This window comes from Typopeltis vanoorti, chromosome 8, assembly GCF_054136105.1.
Source record: "Typopeltis vanoorti isolate ZY-2024b chromosome 8, IOZ_Tvanoo_1.0, whole genome shotgun sequence".
Classification (NCBI taxonomy): Eukaryota; Metazoa; Arthropoda; class Arachnida; order Uropygi; family Thelyphonidae; genus Typopeltis; species Typopeltis vanoorti.
The window spans coordinates 103,794,586-103,811,140 of record NC_143556.1 but is presented as its reverse complement, the minus strand read 5'-3'; the positions used below and the strand labels follow the sequence as shown (position 1 = coordinate 103,811,140).

Here is a 16,555-nt window from a genome sequence, read left to right as displayed (position 1 = left end):
TACAGTTCACTGTCTGCATACATCAGGTCTTCAATGTGATGCACCACAAAAGATCCTGATATACTAATAAGATGCCTTTCAATTATCTGGCATTGGAAATCTCATCAACGTACATTTTATATTTTCTACAACGATGCCATGCAAAACAAGCATCCATGCAGAACAAGTTTACTAGTTCGTTTCCAGATCAATTAGCAATTTATCTAATGGACAATTTGTAAAAATATCAAAAATGCTGCTTTATGACATTTTTTATAGTAATAAATTTAATTCTGAGCCTATACTAGACTGATTGTGATATAAACTAAAAAATAAATTCCAATCTTTTAACCAGACTAGAAGAAAAAATTCCTGAGAAAAGACCCAGTTTGCAGAAGAAAAAAATCATCTTTCATCAGGACAATGCACTTGTCCACAAAGGTGTTTTGGCAATGGGAAAATTAAGGGATTTGCACTATGAATTGTTGGAACATCCACCCTATTCCCCAGATTTGGCTCCCTCTGACTTCTATCTTTTCCCAAAACTAAAACTCTTCCTCGCTGGTTAGCATTTTTCTTCGAATCAAGAGATGATTACAGCTGTAGAGGGGTATTTTGCAGATCTTACTGTTAACCACTACAGGGATGGGATAATGGCACTGGAGCATCGCTGGAATAAATGTATTACTCTTAAGGGAGATTATGTTGAAAAATAAAAATAATTTTGAAATTGTTTAGGCCGAGAACTTTTCAGACAACCCTCGTAAGAAGACAAAATTAATTAATTTTTTTTTTCAGGTGTTTATCAGAATTTTCCAGACCTTCCCTCCCATATATATATATATATCCTCCTACATTGTCTATATAAACATAACATAATTAAAATCGTCAGTCTCTCCCCCTACACTCTCTAACTCCAACAACATCAAAGTTTCAGTACATACACTAGTGTGGAGCAGTGTGATCACATATTTTCTATAACTGAAGACGCAAGGAACTTCTTATTGATTTAAAAAATAAAATTAATAAAAAGTTGCTTTGAGAAAGGAAGTTGTGGATGCAAACTCCTTGTGAAAAAAAATTTGCATGTGTCTCTTATTATCCGTTCAATGAAACTTGTGATTTTATGTTCTGCTGAATGCAAATGTCAAACTGAGGAGTACATTTCCTGTTCTTATAACCTCTACAGGCACTGAAAATACAATCAAACACTGCAAAAAAATACCTAACATCACAATCATTGTTACTCTAATAAAATAATTGCATGCCTTTTTGGATTTTATTTGCAAACTAAAATTTAAAATCATTCAATAAGGCATTTCAAACATATTTCTGTATCAAACGGAGCTTTTAGAATATTAACTGGTTTCAAAAGGTACATTCTGCATAAGCTGCACAATTTCTTATTTTCATCTTTTTTTTTTTTTATCCTAAATTATTTCTGAGGAGGAGAAGAAAATTAAAAGATTAAAAAGGCATTTCTTACAAATAAACTCTGAAAATTAAAGTGTTATTCTTTTTCTATTCTGGATTAAAAGAAAAGGATTTTAAGATCACTGAAAATTCTTAGAATAAATTTCCCTTACTGATTTGAAATAGGCTCTTAAGATATTGTACTGTATGCAGTGCTACAGTAAAGAGCCATCATAGTACAGAAGATATAAAGTTGATACCAATATAAAAAAAAGGGATTACTATTTACCATTAGTAAGGATCAGATTTCCAAATTTTTGGTAAGGAAACAGTCTGGTTCAAGGCAATGTAGTAGTGCTCAGGAACCTTTTTGATCAAGTGCTCAAATTTGAAACATCATATACATAGATGAGATCTTTGAAGAAGGTTCTGTGATAATGGCAATTTGGTGCTAAACTAGACTTTTTTAACTTAACAGATGATGTAGGATTGCTGTTCCTGTAGTCTTTTCTCAATGGAACATCTGTCAGTCCAAAATAAGAGAGAATACAATTACAAGAAACTTGACCACCTGAGAAGGACAGAAAGAGAGAGAAAGAGAGTGGAATGTTTACCTCTGGTGGAAAATAACATGGAAGAGAGTGTAACAGGAAAGAAAGTATGCACCAAGTCATATTTTTTTAGGATTTTTGGAACTGGTTCAGAGATTCCAGAAAAGTAGGAGAATAAATCTATGTACAAGGGTGTAGTTCTTTGGAACAGGCTTTTACTGTTTAGAGGGTTACTGTTTACACTCAACATAGCAACCTTTTCCAAAAAACTAGCATAATTAAAATTAGGTTACGAATGATCTGCTTCACTCCCCGTGAACTTAAACTAGAATTTGTCACTATCCAAATAATTAAGTATATCATAGATACATATAAGATGAAGATACATATAGATTGAAGCCATTCTGCTGCATAATTATTCGAATAGTGTCAAATTCGAGTTTAAAAATCATAGATTAGGCATACGAATGTGCTCTATTCAGAAAATTTTAATTATGACAATTTTTTGGGAAAGGTTGACATGAGTGTAAAATAAACTTTTTATTTATAATTATTATTATTTTATTTTTTATACAAGGTGATCAAAATTAAAATATCCCTGTTTAAGACCTTGCGGAACACCACCCAGTGATTCAAATGCTCGAAACTTTGCAGGAATACATTGTGCATCATTATGTAGAAGTGATATCTGAGGGGGGGGGGGGGAGGTAGTTCTAAAATTCACCATCAGAAGTACTGCATGATGTGCCAAATGTAGATGTGTAATTTTTCTGCATGTATAAGAAAGAGAAAAGTGATATAAGCATAAATAACACATTTTTATTTACTTCCATTATGTATTCACAGGATGTACAGTTCAATCTGCTGCCTTTGCACAGTGTGTTCAACAGTACAATGCAGCTTGTTGGGACTAGTGTTGCATACATGCTGAGTTATGCTGTCTTTCAGTGCTAGCAAGTTATCAGCATGACCTCAATAAATACTGTCTTTGAGAAATCCTCAGATCTTAACAGGGGGTTAAGATCAGGTAAACAAGGTGGTCATGCAGTGAGAAATGCACGGCTGATCACTCCGGCTTCCATAAAATGTTCTCAAAGAACCTCCTGTATAGATCGACCAATGTGTGGAGGGGGCCCCATTCTGCATGTAAATGACTAAATCCATGCACAGCTGTAGCACAACAAAATTGTTTATCATATTGCAATACGATAAACCAGATAAAGAAGGAGAGTTGGGCAAAGGACTCTTCCCTGTAAAAATTCCCTGATTATGGAAACTAAGAGCCCAAGAAAACCAGTATACCAGGTGTCAAGTGTGTTGGCCTGCAGGATTCCTGATGACCACTAATTAAGTTGGCAAGAGCATAAAGCATGGATGAGGTCACCGCTTTTACCTAAACAGAAAACGTTAATTGCAATATGGAATGCTAGAACTATGTTTCAAATTGGAAAGACATAGGAGGTTATAAAGGAAATGGGAAAGTAAGGAATAGATATTTTAAGGAGTGAGTCGAGATGGATGGGCTTTGGAAGAGTGAGAACTGTAGATGGATATCAAATAATGTATTCAGGATCAGATGAAATTCATGAAAGAGGTGTGGCACTTATATTTAGTGCAGACACAAGTAAAAGCTTGATAAGTTAGAAGCACATAAGTGAGCAGATAATGACTAGATTATATTCAAGATGTATTAAATTAACCATAATACAAGTATATGCACCAACAAATGAGGATTTTAAAGAGGAGGAGAATTTTTATGATAAGTTACAAAAATGTATAGAACAAGTACCAAAACATCACATGGTTATTCTTATGGGTGACATGAATGCTAAAGTTGGCAAAAGAAATAATGAAGATGAAACAGCAGAAGGTAATAAAGCATATGGTTCAAGAAATGAGAATGGTGACTTATTTGGTGGCATTTTGTGAAATAAATAACTTTGTGATAGGAGGAAACTTATTTAAGCATAAAGACATACATAAAATGACTTAATTATCACCAGATGGCAAAACAAAAACCCAAATCGATCTTCATATTGCAATTAAGGGTAATTTTAGGAATTCACTTTTAGATGTTAAAGTAAGTTGAGAAGGTAATGTAGAATCTGATCACTAATTAGTCATCATCATCATCATGCATATCAAGGATTTAGGCCTAGCATGGCCTGTTCCGGCCTTAGAAGTCATCGTTGAAGAGGACGTCCTGGTTTTCTTCTTCTTAATGGCTTGTATTTTAAGGCTTGTTTTGGTAATCTTTCTGTTTTCATTCTTTGAACGTGTTCCATCCATTTATGTTTATATTTTTTAATTTGTTCTATTACTGGTTCTTGGTTTAATTCTTTCATAATTTCTTCATTTCTTTTGTGATCAAATAGGGTACACTTTGCAGTTTTTCTCATAAACTTCATTTCTGCTGTTGTTAATCACTAATTAGTAACAGCCAAAATTAAATTAAAACACAGGATATAAAAAATAAATAAAAAAAAATTAGAATCAGAATGGGAGATAAAATATAATGTGTCTAGATTGAAAATGAATGAAATCAAGGAAACCTTTTCTATTATGATAAAAAATAAATTTCATATTTTGGAAAATGAATAAAAGCTAGGTGAGAAAGTAGAAAGCCCAGGAGATATGACTGAAATGTAATGGAAAAATTATTTAAATGGTATATACTGATATTTCAAGAGACTGTTTGGGTACTAAGAAGAGGAAAAACAACAACATTTGGTTATCAAACAAGACCTGGACACTCATAGAAAGGCACAAAGTTAAAATGATGTTTGAAAATGCTAAATGCCAGAGAACTAAAGAAATTCATATCAGCAATTAAGGAGAGAAAGACAAGTTAGTTAAAACATCTGCAAGAGGGAATAAAAGGAATATGTGGACAGTTGGCAGAAGAGGCACAACAGGCTGGAACATTCGGGCACATTGGAAGTTTGTATGAGATGACAAGGAAAATATGCTCTGAAGAAAAGCAGTGAATGGCTTTTCTTCAGAGCACTGGATGAAATTTTAGACATAGACCATTTAAAACTGCTGCTAATAAACTGTAACTGATCTTGAATAATATGCTAGAGACTGAAAAGATATCTAAACAGTGGAAAGAAGTATGATAATTATAATCCCTAAGAAAGGAGAGTCTACTAGATGTGAGAATTGGAGGGGAATTGGTCTACTCTCAGTACCTGCAAAAAGTTTCTGTAGAATATTGATAAATAGGATTAAAAATGAAGTAAGAAGATATTAAGGCATGAACAAGCTTGTTTCAGAACAGATGGGAGTATTGTGCATCACATTTTTACTTTAAGGAATATATTTAACAAAGCATAGAATTTAGAAGCCTATTATACCTATTATTACAGGCGATTCCAGGAAGTCCTTACACTCATCGAGGGAGGCCCTAAACAGCATGTCCACACAACTATTTGGCATTCTCACCTTGCCTTGAACTCATTCACTGTCATAGCACCCACAACAGACTCTGGCAGCTTATTCCACTCATTTACCACTCTAAAAGTAAAAAACCCAGCTCTAACACCCTTACTAACCACACTCTTGCCCAGCTTCCATGGATGTCCCCTAGTCCTCCCACCACCAGCCCTGATCTCAAAAATATCCTCTGAATTAATCCTATAGAAACCCTTCAGCAATTTGAATGTCTCAATCATATCTCCTCTCTTCCACCTATCAACCAGGTTCTGCAACCCACAAATCTTCAACCTGTTCTCATAAGGTTCATTCCATAGACCTGCTATCATCTTAGTCACTCGTCTCTGGATCCTCTCAACATCCTCCCCATCCAGAAGAAACCTAGGTGACCAAATCTGGGCACAGTCGAGATGAGGTCTTATCAAGGCTCAGTACAGAGGAACAATAACTTTCTTGTCTCTGCTCATCAATTTCATAAATCTAACCATCAAACCTAAATTTCATAAATTTTGCTAAAGCATTTGACAGTATTGACAGGGAAAGATGATGGTTAATTATTAAAAGTTATGGAATTTCCAAAAAAATATGTGAGAATAATCAAAGAAATGTATAAAGGAAGTAAAAGTTGTGTTACTGCACAGCAAACAACATCCGAATGTTTGAGATAAGATCTGGTGTTAGGCAGGATTGTGTGATGTCTTGGTTACTGTTTAATATAGTCATCGACTGGATTATGAGAAAAGTTACAGGTGCAAGAAGAGGAATTAAAAGAATCCTATGTCACAGTTAGAAGATGTAGATTTTATACACAGTTTTAATATCATCAAAATAGAATGATATACAAACAAAATCAAACGACTTGTATAAAACAGCTGAAATGGCCAGTCTTAAAATAAATATGACTAAAATAAAAGTGCTTAAACTAAACAGCAAATGTCACAAAGAAATCACAATCAATTAGCATGCTCTAGAAGAAGTTAAGAATTTTACATACTTGGTAGCAAATGTAGATACTGAAGGTGGAACTGACAGGGATATAATGCAAAGACTGACAAAAGCTAATAGTGATTTTAGAAAAGTAAATAATATATGGAAATCTTCAAAATACGTAATAAAAACCAAAATAATGTTCTTTAACAAGTCGCTAAATTAAATAGTTTTCAAACCAAATGTATGGGTAAAATATTCAAAATATTTTGGCTCCAAAATATAACAAATGATGACTTATATAAGCTGACTGTGCAGAAAAGCATTGCCAATGAAATAAAAAAAAATTAAAAAAATGGAGATGGAAATACCGAGAATGGATAGCAGAGAGATTCCTGAAATGGCTTTGATATGAATCCCAGAGGGAAAACAGAAATGGGGAAGGACTAAATTAACTTGGCAGAGAATGACAGAAAAGGAAAGAGGCTGGAAGAGATGGAGAGAAGCTGAACTTATAGCTCCAGACAGAGGTATCTGGAAGAAAAACGGATCTCAGACTAATGTGCCATGAGGCACAAAGAGGATAAGTAAGCAATCTCATTGTCATCAGCTAGTTATACGAAGTACACTACATACAGACACACACAAATAAAAATAAATAAATAAAACTCATTACAGCAACCAATGATTTATACTAAATAACAGTGCAATGCATAAGAATCAAAGTAAGCTGACAGCTTAATCTCACTTTGCCAAATTAGCTCATCAAATGAGCTTTAACAACTAAGAAAACTGAGCAGATCTTGCAGATAATTCTGACACTGTAAAATATAGGGTTACATTAGGAATGCTCATTAATAACTTTGGTCGATTCCTGGTGGAAAGGTTTATACATTACTATTATTTTTCAAGAAATTACAACGTATAATCCAACATATAATTTTGGTTGAATCATTCAGGTATGGGTAATTTCTATACCTCCCCAAATGTATTTACTTATAATTAAAAATATCTTGCTAAGGAAGTCAAGATATATTGAAGGATTCAGATATAATGGAGAAATGTGAGTAATCACACTTAGAAAAGTAAGCAGTTTTAATGCTATCGCTTATTAGTTTATTTTCACCTTTTTAACTATAAAAAACATTCTCAGACAACTTACCCAGTATTGACTGTAAGCTGACACACAGTATTATACCGTTCAATCATTCCTGGCATTACTTCAGCAATTGCTAGATATATATAAAACAATAAGTTTAAGCTGGGTGCTTGGCAAATTATTTCCAAATATTCAGAAAAAGCAAAATTAAAATGCAATGTTATTTTAAATTGAAAATATACAAAACAAGTAAAGAAGTAATAGATAATCTTAAAAAGGATTAGTATTTAATCTTTGCATATCTAGAAAAGGTGCCAAGAGAGAAGTCGTTCAAAATGCTACAGTTATATGGTATCAATGGGACATTATATCGAGCAGTAGTCTATATCTGAGATGGAAAACAGCAGTTAGAATTTAAGGAGGTGGAGGATGACAGTTTCATATTAAATCAAGTGTGAAACACGTGGGTACATCATCTCCACTGTTATTCACGGTAGTTCTCAAGTGTTGTCGTGGTGGCCAAATGCAGTGCCAGACACATATATATCAAAATATTTTAGTTAATAAATTTCAACATTAAAAATTAATTTTATATACAAAAATATATAAGGACTTTAAAAAATTGAGATTCCATGGTATGAGACATTGCTCATCCAGATTTCTTCTATAAAACTCATAAACATAAATGTTTCTTAGTTAACTTTGAGATATAATCTTTAAATTACATAACTCCTTATTATTAGTTATTATTGGTTACACATTTCACAAAATCTTTAGTAATTTTATTATTATTCCTATGTAATATGCATATAAATTCCATCTAACTATTATTGTTATCAGTAACATAATAAATAGGAATTATACAGCCAGCAGCTAAATCTCGTGGTCATTTTTGTGACCAACAGACAAATAAAATAAATAAACTTTTCAGAACCACTGATCTATACAGATCACATTACAAAGTAAAGTAGCACTAAACCTAATATCAAAATCAGAGATGATAATCTCAGCTCTTTAGTTTATGCTCAATTTTTTTTTATTTATTTATGCTTTTTTACAGCTAAATTAAATAAATGGTAACACCAACACTTTATTTCAGAATAACACAGCACGATATACTGAAAAGAAAGAAGACCCCCCCCCCCAACCAAAGGATCAAGAGAAAAATATATCAGAAAAACAAAGAAGAGATACTAGAATTAATGGATAAAAGAAAAACCTGGGCAAATAACCCTAATGGAAACGAATATAAAATATTAGATAGACAAATAAAAAAATAAATGTAGAGAAGAAAAACATAGATGGATCAATGACAAGTGCTTAGAAGTAGAGAAATTCGATAAAGAAATGAAATTGCTAATTAATCAAAAGAAAATAAGACAACAGTTAAAAGATAAGAATATTATTATAAATCCAGAAGAAAAGACACAAAGATGGAGGAATACCTAAAAGAACTATATAATGACCACAGGCAATGCTATGATCAGTGTTAACTCAAATAATCCAGGTATACTTAAAGAAGAAATAGTAAGTGCATAAAAAACTACCTAATGGTAAAATGACAGGATGAGATGAAATATCAGCTAATTTAATAAAAGAGATAGGGGGAAAAGGAACAGATTTAATAGAAATAATACAGAATATATATCATAAAGGAGCCTACCAGAAAACTTCATGAAATTTATTTGCATTCTGATACCAAAAATGAATAATGCAGCAGAATGTAAAGATTTTAGGACTCTATGCTTAAAAATACTATTGAAAATAATAAAAATAAAATGTTTTCTAGAATTAAAGGTTTATATATGAACAGCAAAAATTATTCATGATAGGAAAAAGTACAAATAATACACTTTATGAATTAAAAACTGTTACTGAAAGATCTACAAAAATAAATAATATATCTATGCATTATAAACTTTCAACTGTATTTGACATGGTATAAAAGAAAGCCATGAAAAGTTAATAGACATAAAAAGAATTCAAATTTATACAAAAGAACCTCAAAATAATAATAGAATTATACTGAAATCAGAAGACAAAAAAATTATATTATAAATAAAATTAATAATGAAACAATACATATCAAAAGAGGAGTGAGACAAGGATGTATAATATCTCCTACACGTTTTCAATATATACTGCGAAAAAATAATAATGAAAGAATATGAAGAAAATGAAATGGGAATAAAAAAAAAATAGCAAGAGAATTAATAACATTAGATTTGCTGAAGATTTGGTGTTCCCAACCAAATCAAAAACAGAGTTACAAAATATGGTTGAAATGCTAATCAAAAAGAATCAGAATTATAGCTTAGTATTAAAAACAGCTGAAACAAGGTATATAATAAGCAAAAAAAAAAAGCCACAAAACACAAATTTAAGAGTATATGGGATTCATTCAAAATGTAAAATCTTATAATTATTTAGGAGTAATGATTACAGAAGATGGAACAATAGTTATGAAAATAAAATCAAGAATAGCTAAGGCAAAAAAAAGCATTTTGGAATAATAAATCAATGACGCCTGGAATAAATAAACAGAGTAAAATAAGAACAATAAAATCCTATGTATGGATTCTATTATTCATAATTCACATTGAATTATGGATGAGAGATGTGGACATATACAAAATCCATAACCAGGAAATTGCAGGCATTTGAGATGTGACATAAACATTCAGTGCTATAGGAGAACACTGAAGAGTTCTTGGAAGGAGAAAGAAACTAATGAGGTATAGCAATCCCTCGATTAATGCGCCCTGATTAGTGCGTCATTTTTTTTCGATACCCAAATTCGATTAGTGTGCCTATATACATCTTAAAAATAAATGTCACAGATTTTAAAAATTTTCCATCTATACATTTTTTATGGCTAACTATTTTAAAAAATCACTCACCAGGATGAAACAATTTAGTTACCAATTTGAAACATTTTACAAAGTTATTTTTTAATGGCATGCTACACTATTTCCGTGTACGCTATGTTCCAAATTTAACGCCAAAATTTATGTCGTCTGCTTTACATTTTGCTGATCATATCTTGTGCAATTGTTTTCCTTACGTTTTTATTTTAAATTATTTTCCTAACCTTTAATGATGAGTAAAAGAATTCATGAGCAAAAAAGTGGAAATGTGAAAATGATTTGAAAAAAAACTTGAAATAAAGAAAAATGAACAAGGCGAGTCCAGAACAAAGATAAGACAACACAAAAATAGGTGAATCAAACTGCTGAATACAAAAAGAACGGTAAGGCTGCTTCAAGTTCATCATGCATGCACCCGAAATCAAAGTATTATAATGATTGAATTAGAGAGACTTCTTTTTACATGGATTGAAGATTGTAACCAAAAAAGGATCCCGCTAAGCACTGGCTTTATTAAATCAAAAGCATCATCTCTCTGTAACCTGGAAAGAAAGGGCTATCAATGATGGAAAAGAAGAATTCCACATTAGTCCTGGGTGATTTGAGCGTTTCATAATGTTCTAATCACAGGTGAAGCTGTGATTAGAACATTATGAAAGTGCAGATAAGGAGATATCTGCAATGGCCTTTTTTTTTTTTTTTGGAAGCGAATGCCTTCCAAGACTTTTCTAGCCAAATCAGAGAAATATCTCAGTCTGGTTATAAAGTCGAATGAAATTACTACTAGCAATATATGAGCCGTTTGGAGAACATTCTCCCACATTGTGCAAATGATTTTAGAGGCTTTTCAAATTAATCTAATTAATTAAATCTCATTCTGAGAAGTTGAGTGATTCCAACCTGCTAAATGTAGATACAAAGTAGGAAGATCCTGAAGAATATGAAAAAAATTTAATCACTGACAAGCCCAAAGAGGTTTCACAGAAAAAATTTGAAAATAGTTTTCATACAATTGAAGTTTTTAAGCAGCAATGCTTAGAGACTGACCCTGGTGAAGAGAGAAGCAGTAAAATTTGCAGAAGAGGCAATAAGGCCATACCATCAGTTGTATGAAAAAAAAAGAAACAGAATGCCTGCCAAACTATGTTAGCTCAATTCTGCTTAAGAAGCAGAATAATAAATTTATATTCTGAAAATGTTTTATTGTCTTTCAGCTTCATGGTTTTCCATTAACTAGGCCCTGAGACATACCCTAATTCTTTTATAAAAAAATTAGGGTCAAAAAAGAAATCTGAGGAACGAATTATACATTTTACCATAGGTTATTATATTCGATTAGTGCATTTTCGATTAATGTGCCTGTTTTAAAGAACGCATTAATCGAGGAATTGCTGTATTCAAATTAATGGAAACCAAAAGGGCACTTGTGGAAGACCTTTATGAAGAGAAAGTACAAGATGCCAAGACACATATTAAGTGAATTAGCAGGAAAAACATCTCTACTGGAGAAATACTGGAGGGAAAATCAGAAGGAAGATCTTTTGGTAGACCAAGAACCTCTTGGGTTCTTGGTCTTTTAAAGGAATGAATGGATAACAAGATCAAAAGGATGGCAGAGGAACAGACTCTGATTGCTAACCTCCAAACTGGAGAAGCTACTTAAGAAAAAATAAATCTGATATAAATCTATAGGATTTCCTAACTATATTGAATAATTGCTGTAATAAATTTGGAATGAAAATCAGCAATAAAAAGACAAATACTATGCAAATAGGCAGGAACATTAAAAACATCAACTGCATCCTGAATGGAGAACTTACAGAACAAGTAAAATACTTCAACTATTTAGGCACAGTTGTTAGTGAAGATGATAAATTAAATATGAAAATAGACAACAGAATACACAAAGCTGGTATGTAGGGTTTATTCCATATAAATTGAATAAATTTATATGGAATAAGAGAAAAGTGACAACACTAAACTATTCAAGACAGTTTGACTCTGGATTAGAGAGAGATAGTTGCTGAAAGTTTTTTCACTTGGTTATACTATAAATTAAAGACTCCAAGAAATTATATACTTGGTTTAATCCTTTATCCAAGTGTAAGCAAACAAAGTTTGCACCTGAAATATATTCAGAACTGAGGCAACTTGTTGTTTGCTTACATAAAGGATTAAACCAAGTATATAATTTCTTGGAATCTTTAATTTAGTTTTTGACCTTTAACTTATGGATCTGAGGAGCTGGCTGGGATACAAATAAATCACTTGATCAATGACTGGAGACTAGAAATATGAGAGTTCTGAAAAAAAAAAAAAAAAAAAATCAGGAGAATGGATGGCATCAACAGCAGAATCATATTAAAAATGAAGATATTAGGAAGGAACATGACATTGTTGGCATTCAGGAATGTGTGAGGCAGAACTAATTTCAGGTGGTATGGTCAACTTAAGAGGAATGGAAGAGGGAAGGTTAGCAAAACAAACATTTTTTGCCATGATGGCAGGAAAAAGATCTAGAGAATAAGATTTAGGTGGATTGATAGATTAAGAAGTGCCTTAGAAGACTCAAAGATAAGATAAGATCTGATAATATTGGAGCTTTGACAGATAACAGATTATTTTGGTGGAAAATTGTCAATACAATTTTAGTAATGATGTTTTGTTTTCATTTAGTGAAACATATCAGAAATTGAGTGTACATATCAGGAATTCCATGATTATAAGGTATACCGATGCAAAGTTCTCTCAGTATGAATATCATCTACGGAAAAAAAAAATAAATAATAATATAACATAACCAGCATCCTGATCAAGAATAGCAATTGGCAATGCAAAAAAAAAAAAGAATCAGGATACACAACTGCTGCTTCATAAATTAAACTTATCTGATTTGCCTAACATCGGAGGTTACAAAGGTTAAAGAAATATCAGCTACATCACACTAATCATGTTATCTTTCTTGTGCATTGCAGCTTTAAAGATATAATTCTGTAAGGAAACTAATGCTATGGCATAACATAAGGTTGCTGTTTCATCAAGAAACATTCTTCTGCAGATATAAAATCCTTAATGGATAGGTGTATGTGTGTAGGGGGGGGGACACACAGCATGAAACTTGACAATAGAAAATTAGAAATATTAATGTGTGATAAAATTTATAAATGCTGCATCTAGTTAGATGATTTTTCCAAGAACTGCAGCCATGACTGTAAGGTGTCTGCTATATATCAAGCAGTTGGAGACTGGAAGTGAATTTTGAAAGTATTGAAACTCCCACATTGGATAAAATAGGAAATGACTCAAGAAATGGAAAAGCAGGTTTTGACAATGCTCAATCAGTTGATGTATGAAGGATTCACAACACTAATCTCCATGCATACACTTACATGAATCAAGGAATTAGTTCCTGGCTTGATTGAATTTATATATCTTCTCTCATAAACAGAGTAATTCAGATCCTGTGAGATCATTATCAACCACCCCAATCTAAACAATAATGATGGTCTAAAAATCCCATACCATATGGAAGGCATATATTCTCAAACATCTGATCTGATTGGATTATGATCTGATGCTAACACATCAGATCATAATCCAATTCTCCCAAAATTCCACTCCATTGAACATGTGGAGATTAGTTCCAGCTCATGGAGACATCTGTCCATCGAATTTTTCGACCAAAATACAGGCATGTTTCAAGTGGAATAATGTTACCTGGGAACTAGGATGCATGGTCAAAATCAAAAGAAAATTCAGTCAAATTCCCTTCACTTGTTCAATGAATGAGATAGAAAATTTCAAATGCAATTCTGATTTCAAGTTTATATATATATATATATATATATATATATATATACACACATATATATATATGTTAACTATTATCTAATGACTGAACCCCGAGATAATTGTGACCACATATTTTCTGCAACTGGAAATTCGAAATACATTGTTAGGATACTGTATTTAGTTAGATACAGTATTTGGTGCAACAATAAAACTTCTACTTTGTTTTGTTTGTGTCTATGCAAAGGGAAGTTTTTAATTTTAGTCATATGTAATTACTCTAGTCAGTAAATATAGTATATAGCCTCTAATTGTCTCTATACTGTATTTAGTGATTAGAATAAAAATGTCTACTTTATTTTGCTTCTAAGGAGGAGAAGATGTTTTTCACTATACAGGGACATTTTCATTTCAGTTTCTGTTATTAGTCTTCAAAGCATGGGAGCAAAATACTTTGCTCCCATGAATATAAATGAATCCTATGTTTTACAAGGAGAGGACTACATCTGGTGCTCTTCAACAAAACATTAGTATATTTGTGATTTATTGCTAGGTAAAAAAAAAAAAGTGCACACTTATCATAACAGTCATTATTGAATAAAAGAAAATTATTTTACAATCATTACTGAATGTGAGAATTACAGAGATATTTCCCTACTGAGTGTTCCTGGCAAGATCTATGCAAGTATACTTGAGAAACGGTTGACAAGAATTGTGGAAGAAAAACTTGGTGAAGAACAAGCTGGATTTAGGCCAAATAGAGGCTGTCAGGATCAGATCTTCACTTTACGACAAATAGTGGAGAAAGTATGGGAATATAACAAAGATCTGTATTTAAGTTTTGTCGATTTGGAAAAGGCATATGACAAGGTGCCAAGAGAGAAGCTATTCAATACGCTACAGTTATATGGTGTCAATGGGGCATTATATCAAGCAATACTTAGTCTTTATTTGAGTTGTAAGTCAGCAGTTAGAATGTTAAATCTGGTGTGAGACAAGGATGTACATTATCTCCTCTGTTATTCATTATCTATATGGACCATATTATGAAGGAAAGTGGTATTAAACATGATATCAGAATTGGAGATGTTAATGTCAGCTCTTTGCTTTATGTGGACGATGTTATACTTCTAAATAAATCTGCTACAAGTTTGCAAGATTCCCTGACTAAATTGAATAACTGTTGTAATAGATATGGTATGAAGGTCAGCAATAAAAAGACAAAGACAATGAAAATAGGTAGAATCATTGAAAATGTCAACTGTGTTGTGAATGGAGAACCCGTGGAACAAGTAAAACATTTCAACTACTTAGGCACGATTTTTAGTGAAGATGGTAAATTAAATATGGAAATAGACAACAGAATCAACAAAGCTGGTATGGTAGGCAGTCAATTGAATAAATTCATATGGAATAAGAGAGAAATTAGCCAAAACACTAAATTAGCTGTATACAAGACAGTGTTCAAACCAGTTTTAACTTATGGATCTGAGAGCTAGGTCAGAAGTAAAGCACTTGACCAAAGACTAGAGACCGCAGATATGAGAGTCCTGAGAAAGATTAGAGGCGTGAACAAATGGCATCAATGGCAACATCATATTAAAACGAGGATATTAGGAAAGAACTTGACATTGTCAGCATCCAGGAATGCATTAGCAGAGCTAATCTCAGGTGGTATGGTCACTTAAATAGAATGGGCAAAGAAAGATTAGCAAAACAAGTGTTCTCTGACAGGTTGGCAGGAAAATGACAGAGAGGAAGACCAAGATATAGGTGGAGTGATATGATACAAAGTGCCTTAGACGATAGAAATATAAGATCTGATGTTGAAGAAATATAATGTTGGAGTCTTGACAAGTAACAGACTGATTTGGAGGAAAATTGTAGATAGGAAGGTAGTAATGGTGTAATTTTTTTCATGTAGTACTATCATATCATGTACACCGCTTGAGGATACATGGCAGGAATTTGATGATGATGAAGAAAATAATTTTTAGAAAACAAAAAAGTTTGATATAAATAACAAACAGAAACATGTACACAGAACAAATACAATGGAGAAAGAATGATTTATTTGCTAGTTTTCCATACATATAATTCATGCCATGCCTAAATGAATCATCTAATCAACATTATTAGCTTGATGGATATTTTTACCTCCCTCCCTCCCTATAGGTCATTTACTAAGTTATCAATATATAAAAGCACTACTGTTTTTTATTGGTTAGTTATTTATATTTTGCAAACAAATCTATTTTCCTTCTACTCGGATGTTTTTTTTTAATTATTTCCATCATAATTGTGAACACACATCTATATATTATAGGATGACATGGAATTCGTTTTACCAAACAATAACTTATTTCATTTGTCTCTAATGAAAATATTTCTATTCAAATCTATTCTTCTCTTCCTTTTTATGTGCCCATCATTCTCACATGGTCCACGTCGCTAATGCCAATTCACATATTTACATATTTCAGTAATTTAAATAT

General features: G+C 32.2%; 1 protein-coding gene across 1 annotated transcript in view; it reads right to left on the bottom strand.

Moving 5' to 3' along the window:
* The window catches only part of LOC150104247 (uncharacterized), a 260,544-nt gene that overhangs the window by 77,401 nt on the left and 166,588 nt on the right, over positions 1-16,555 (bottom strand). Inside the window, exon 9 of the mRNA XM_090396434.1 lies at positions 7,468-7,537. Coding sequence (XP_090252560.1) covers positions 7,468-7,537 — 70 coding nt within the window. The remainder of the gene's footprint in view (positions 1-7,467; positions 7,538-16,555) is intronic.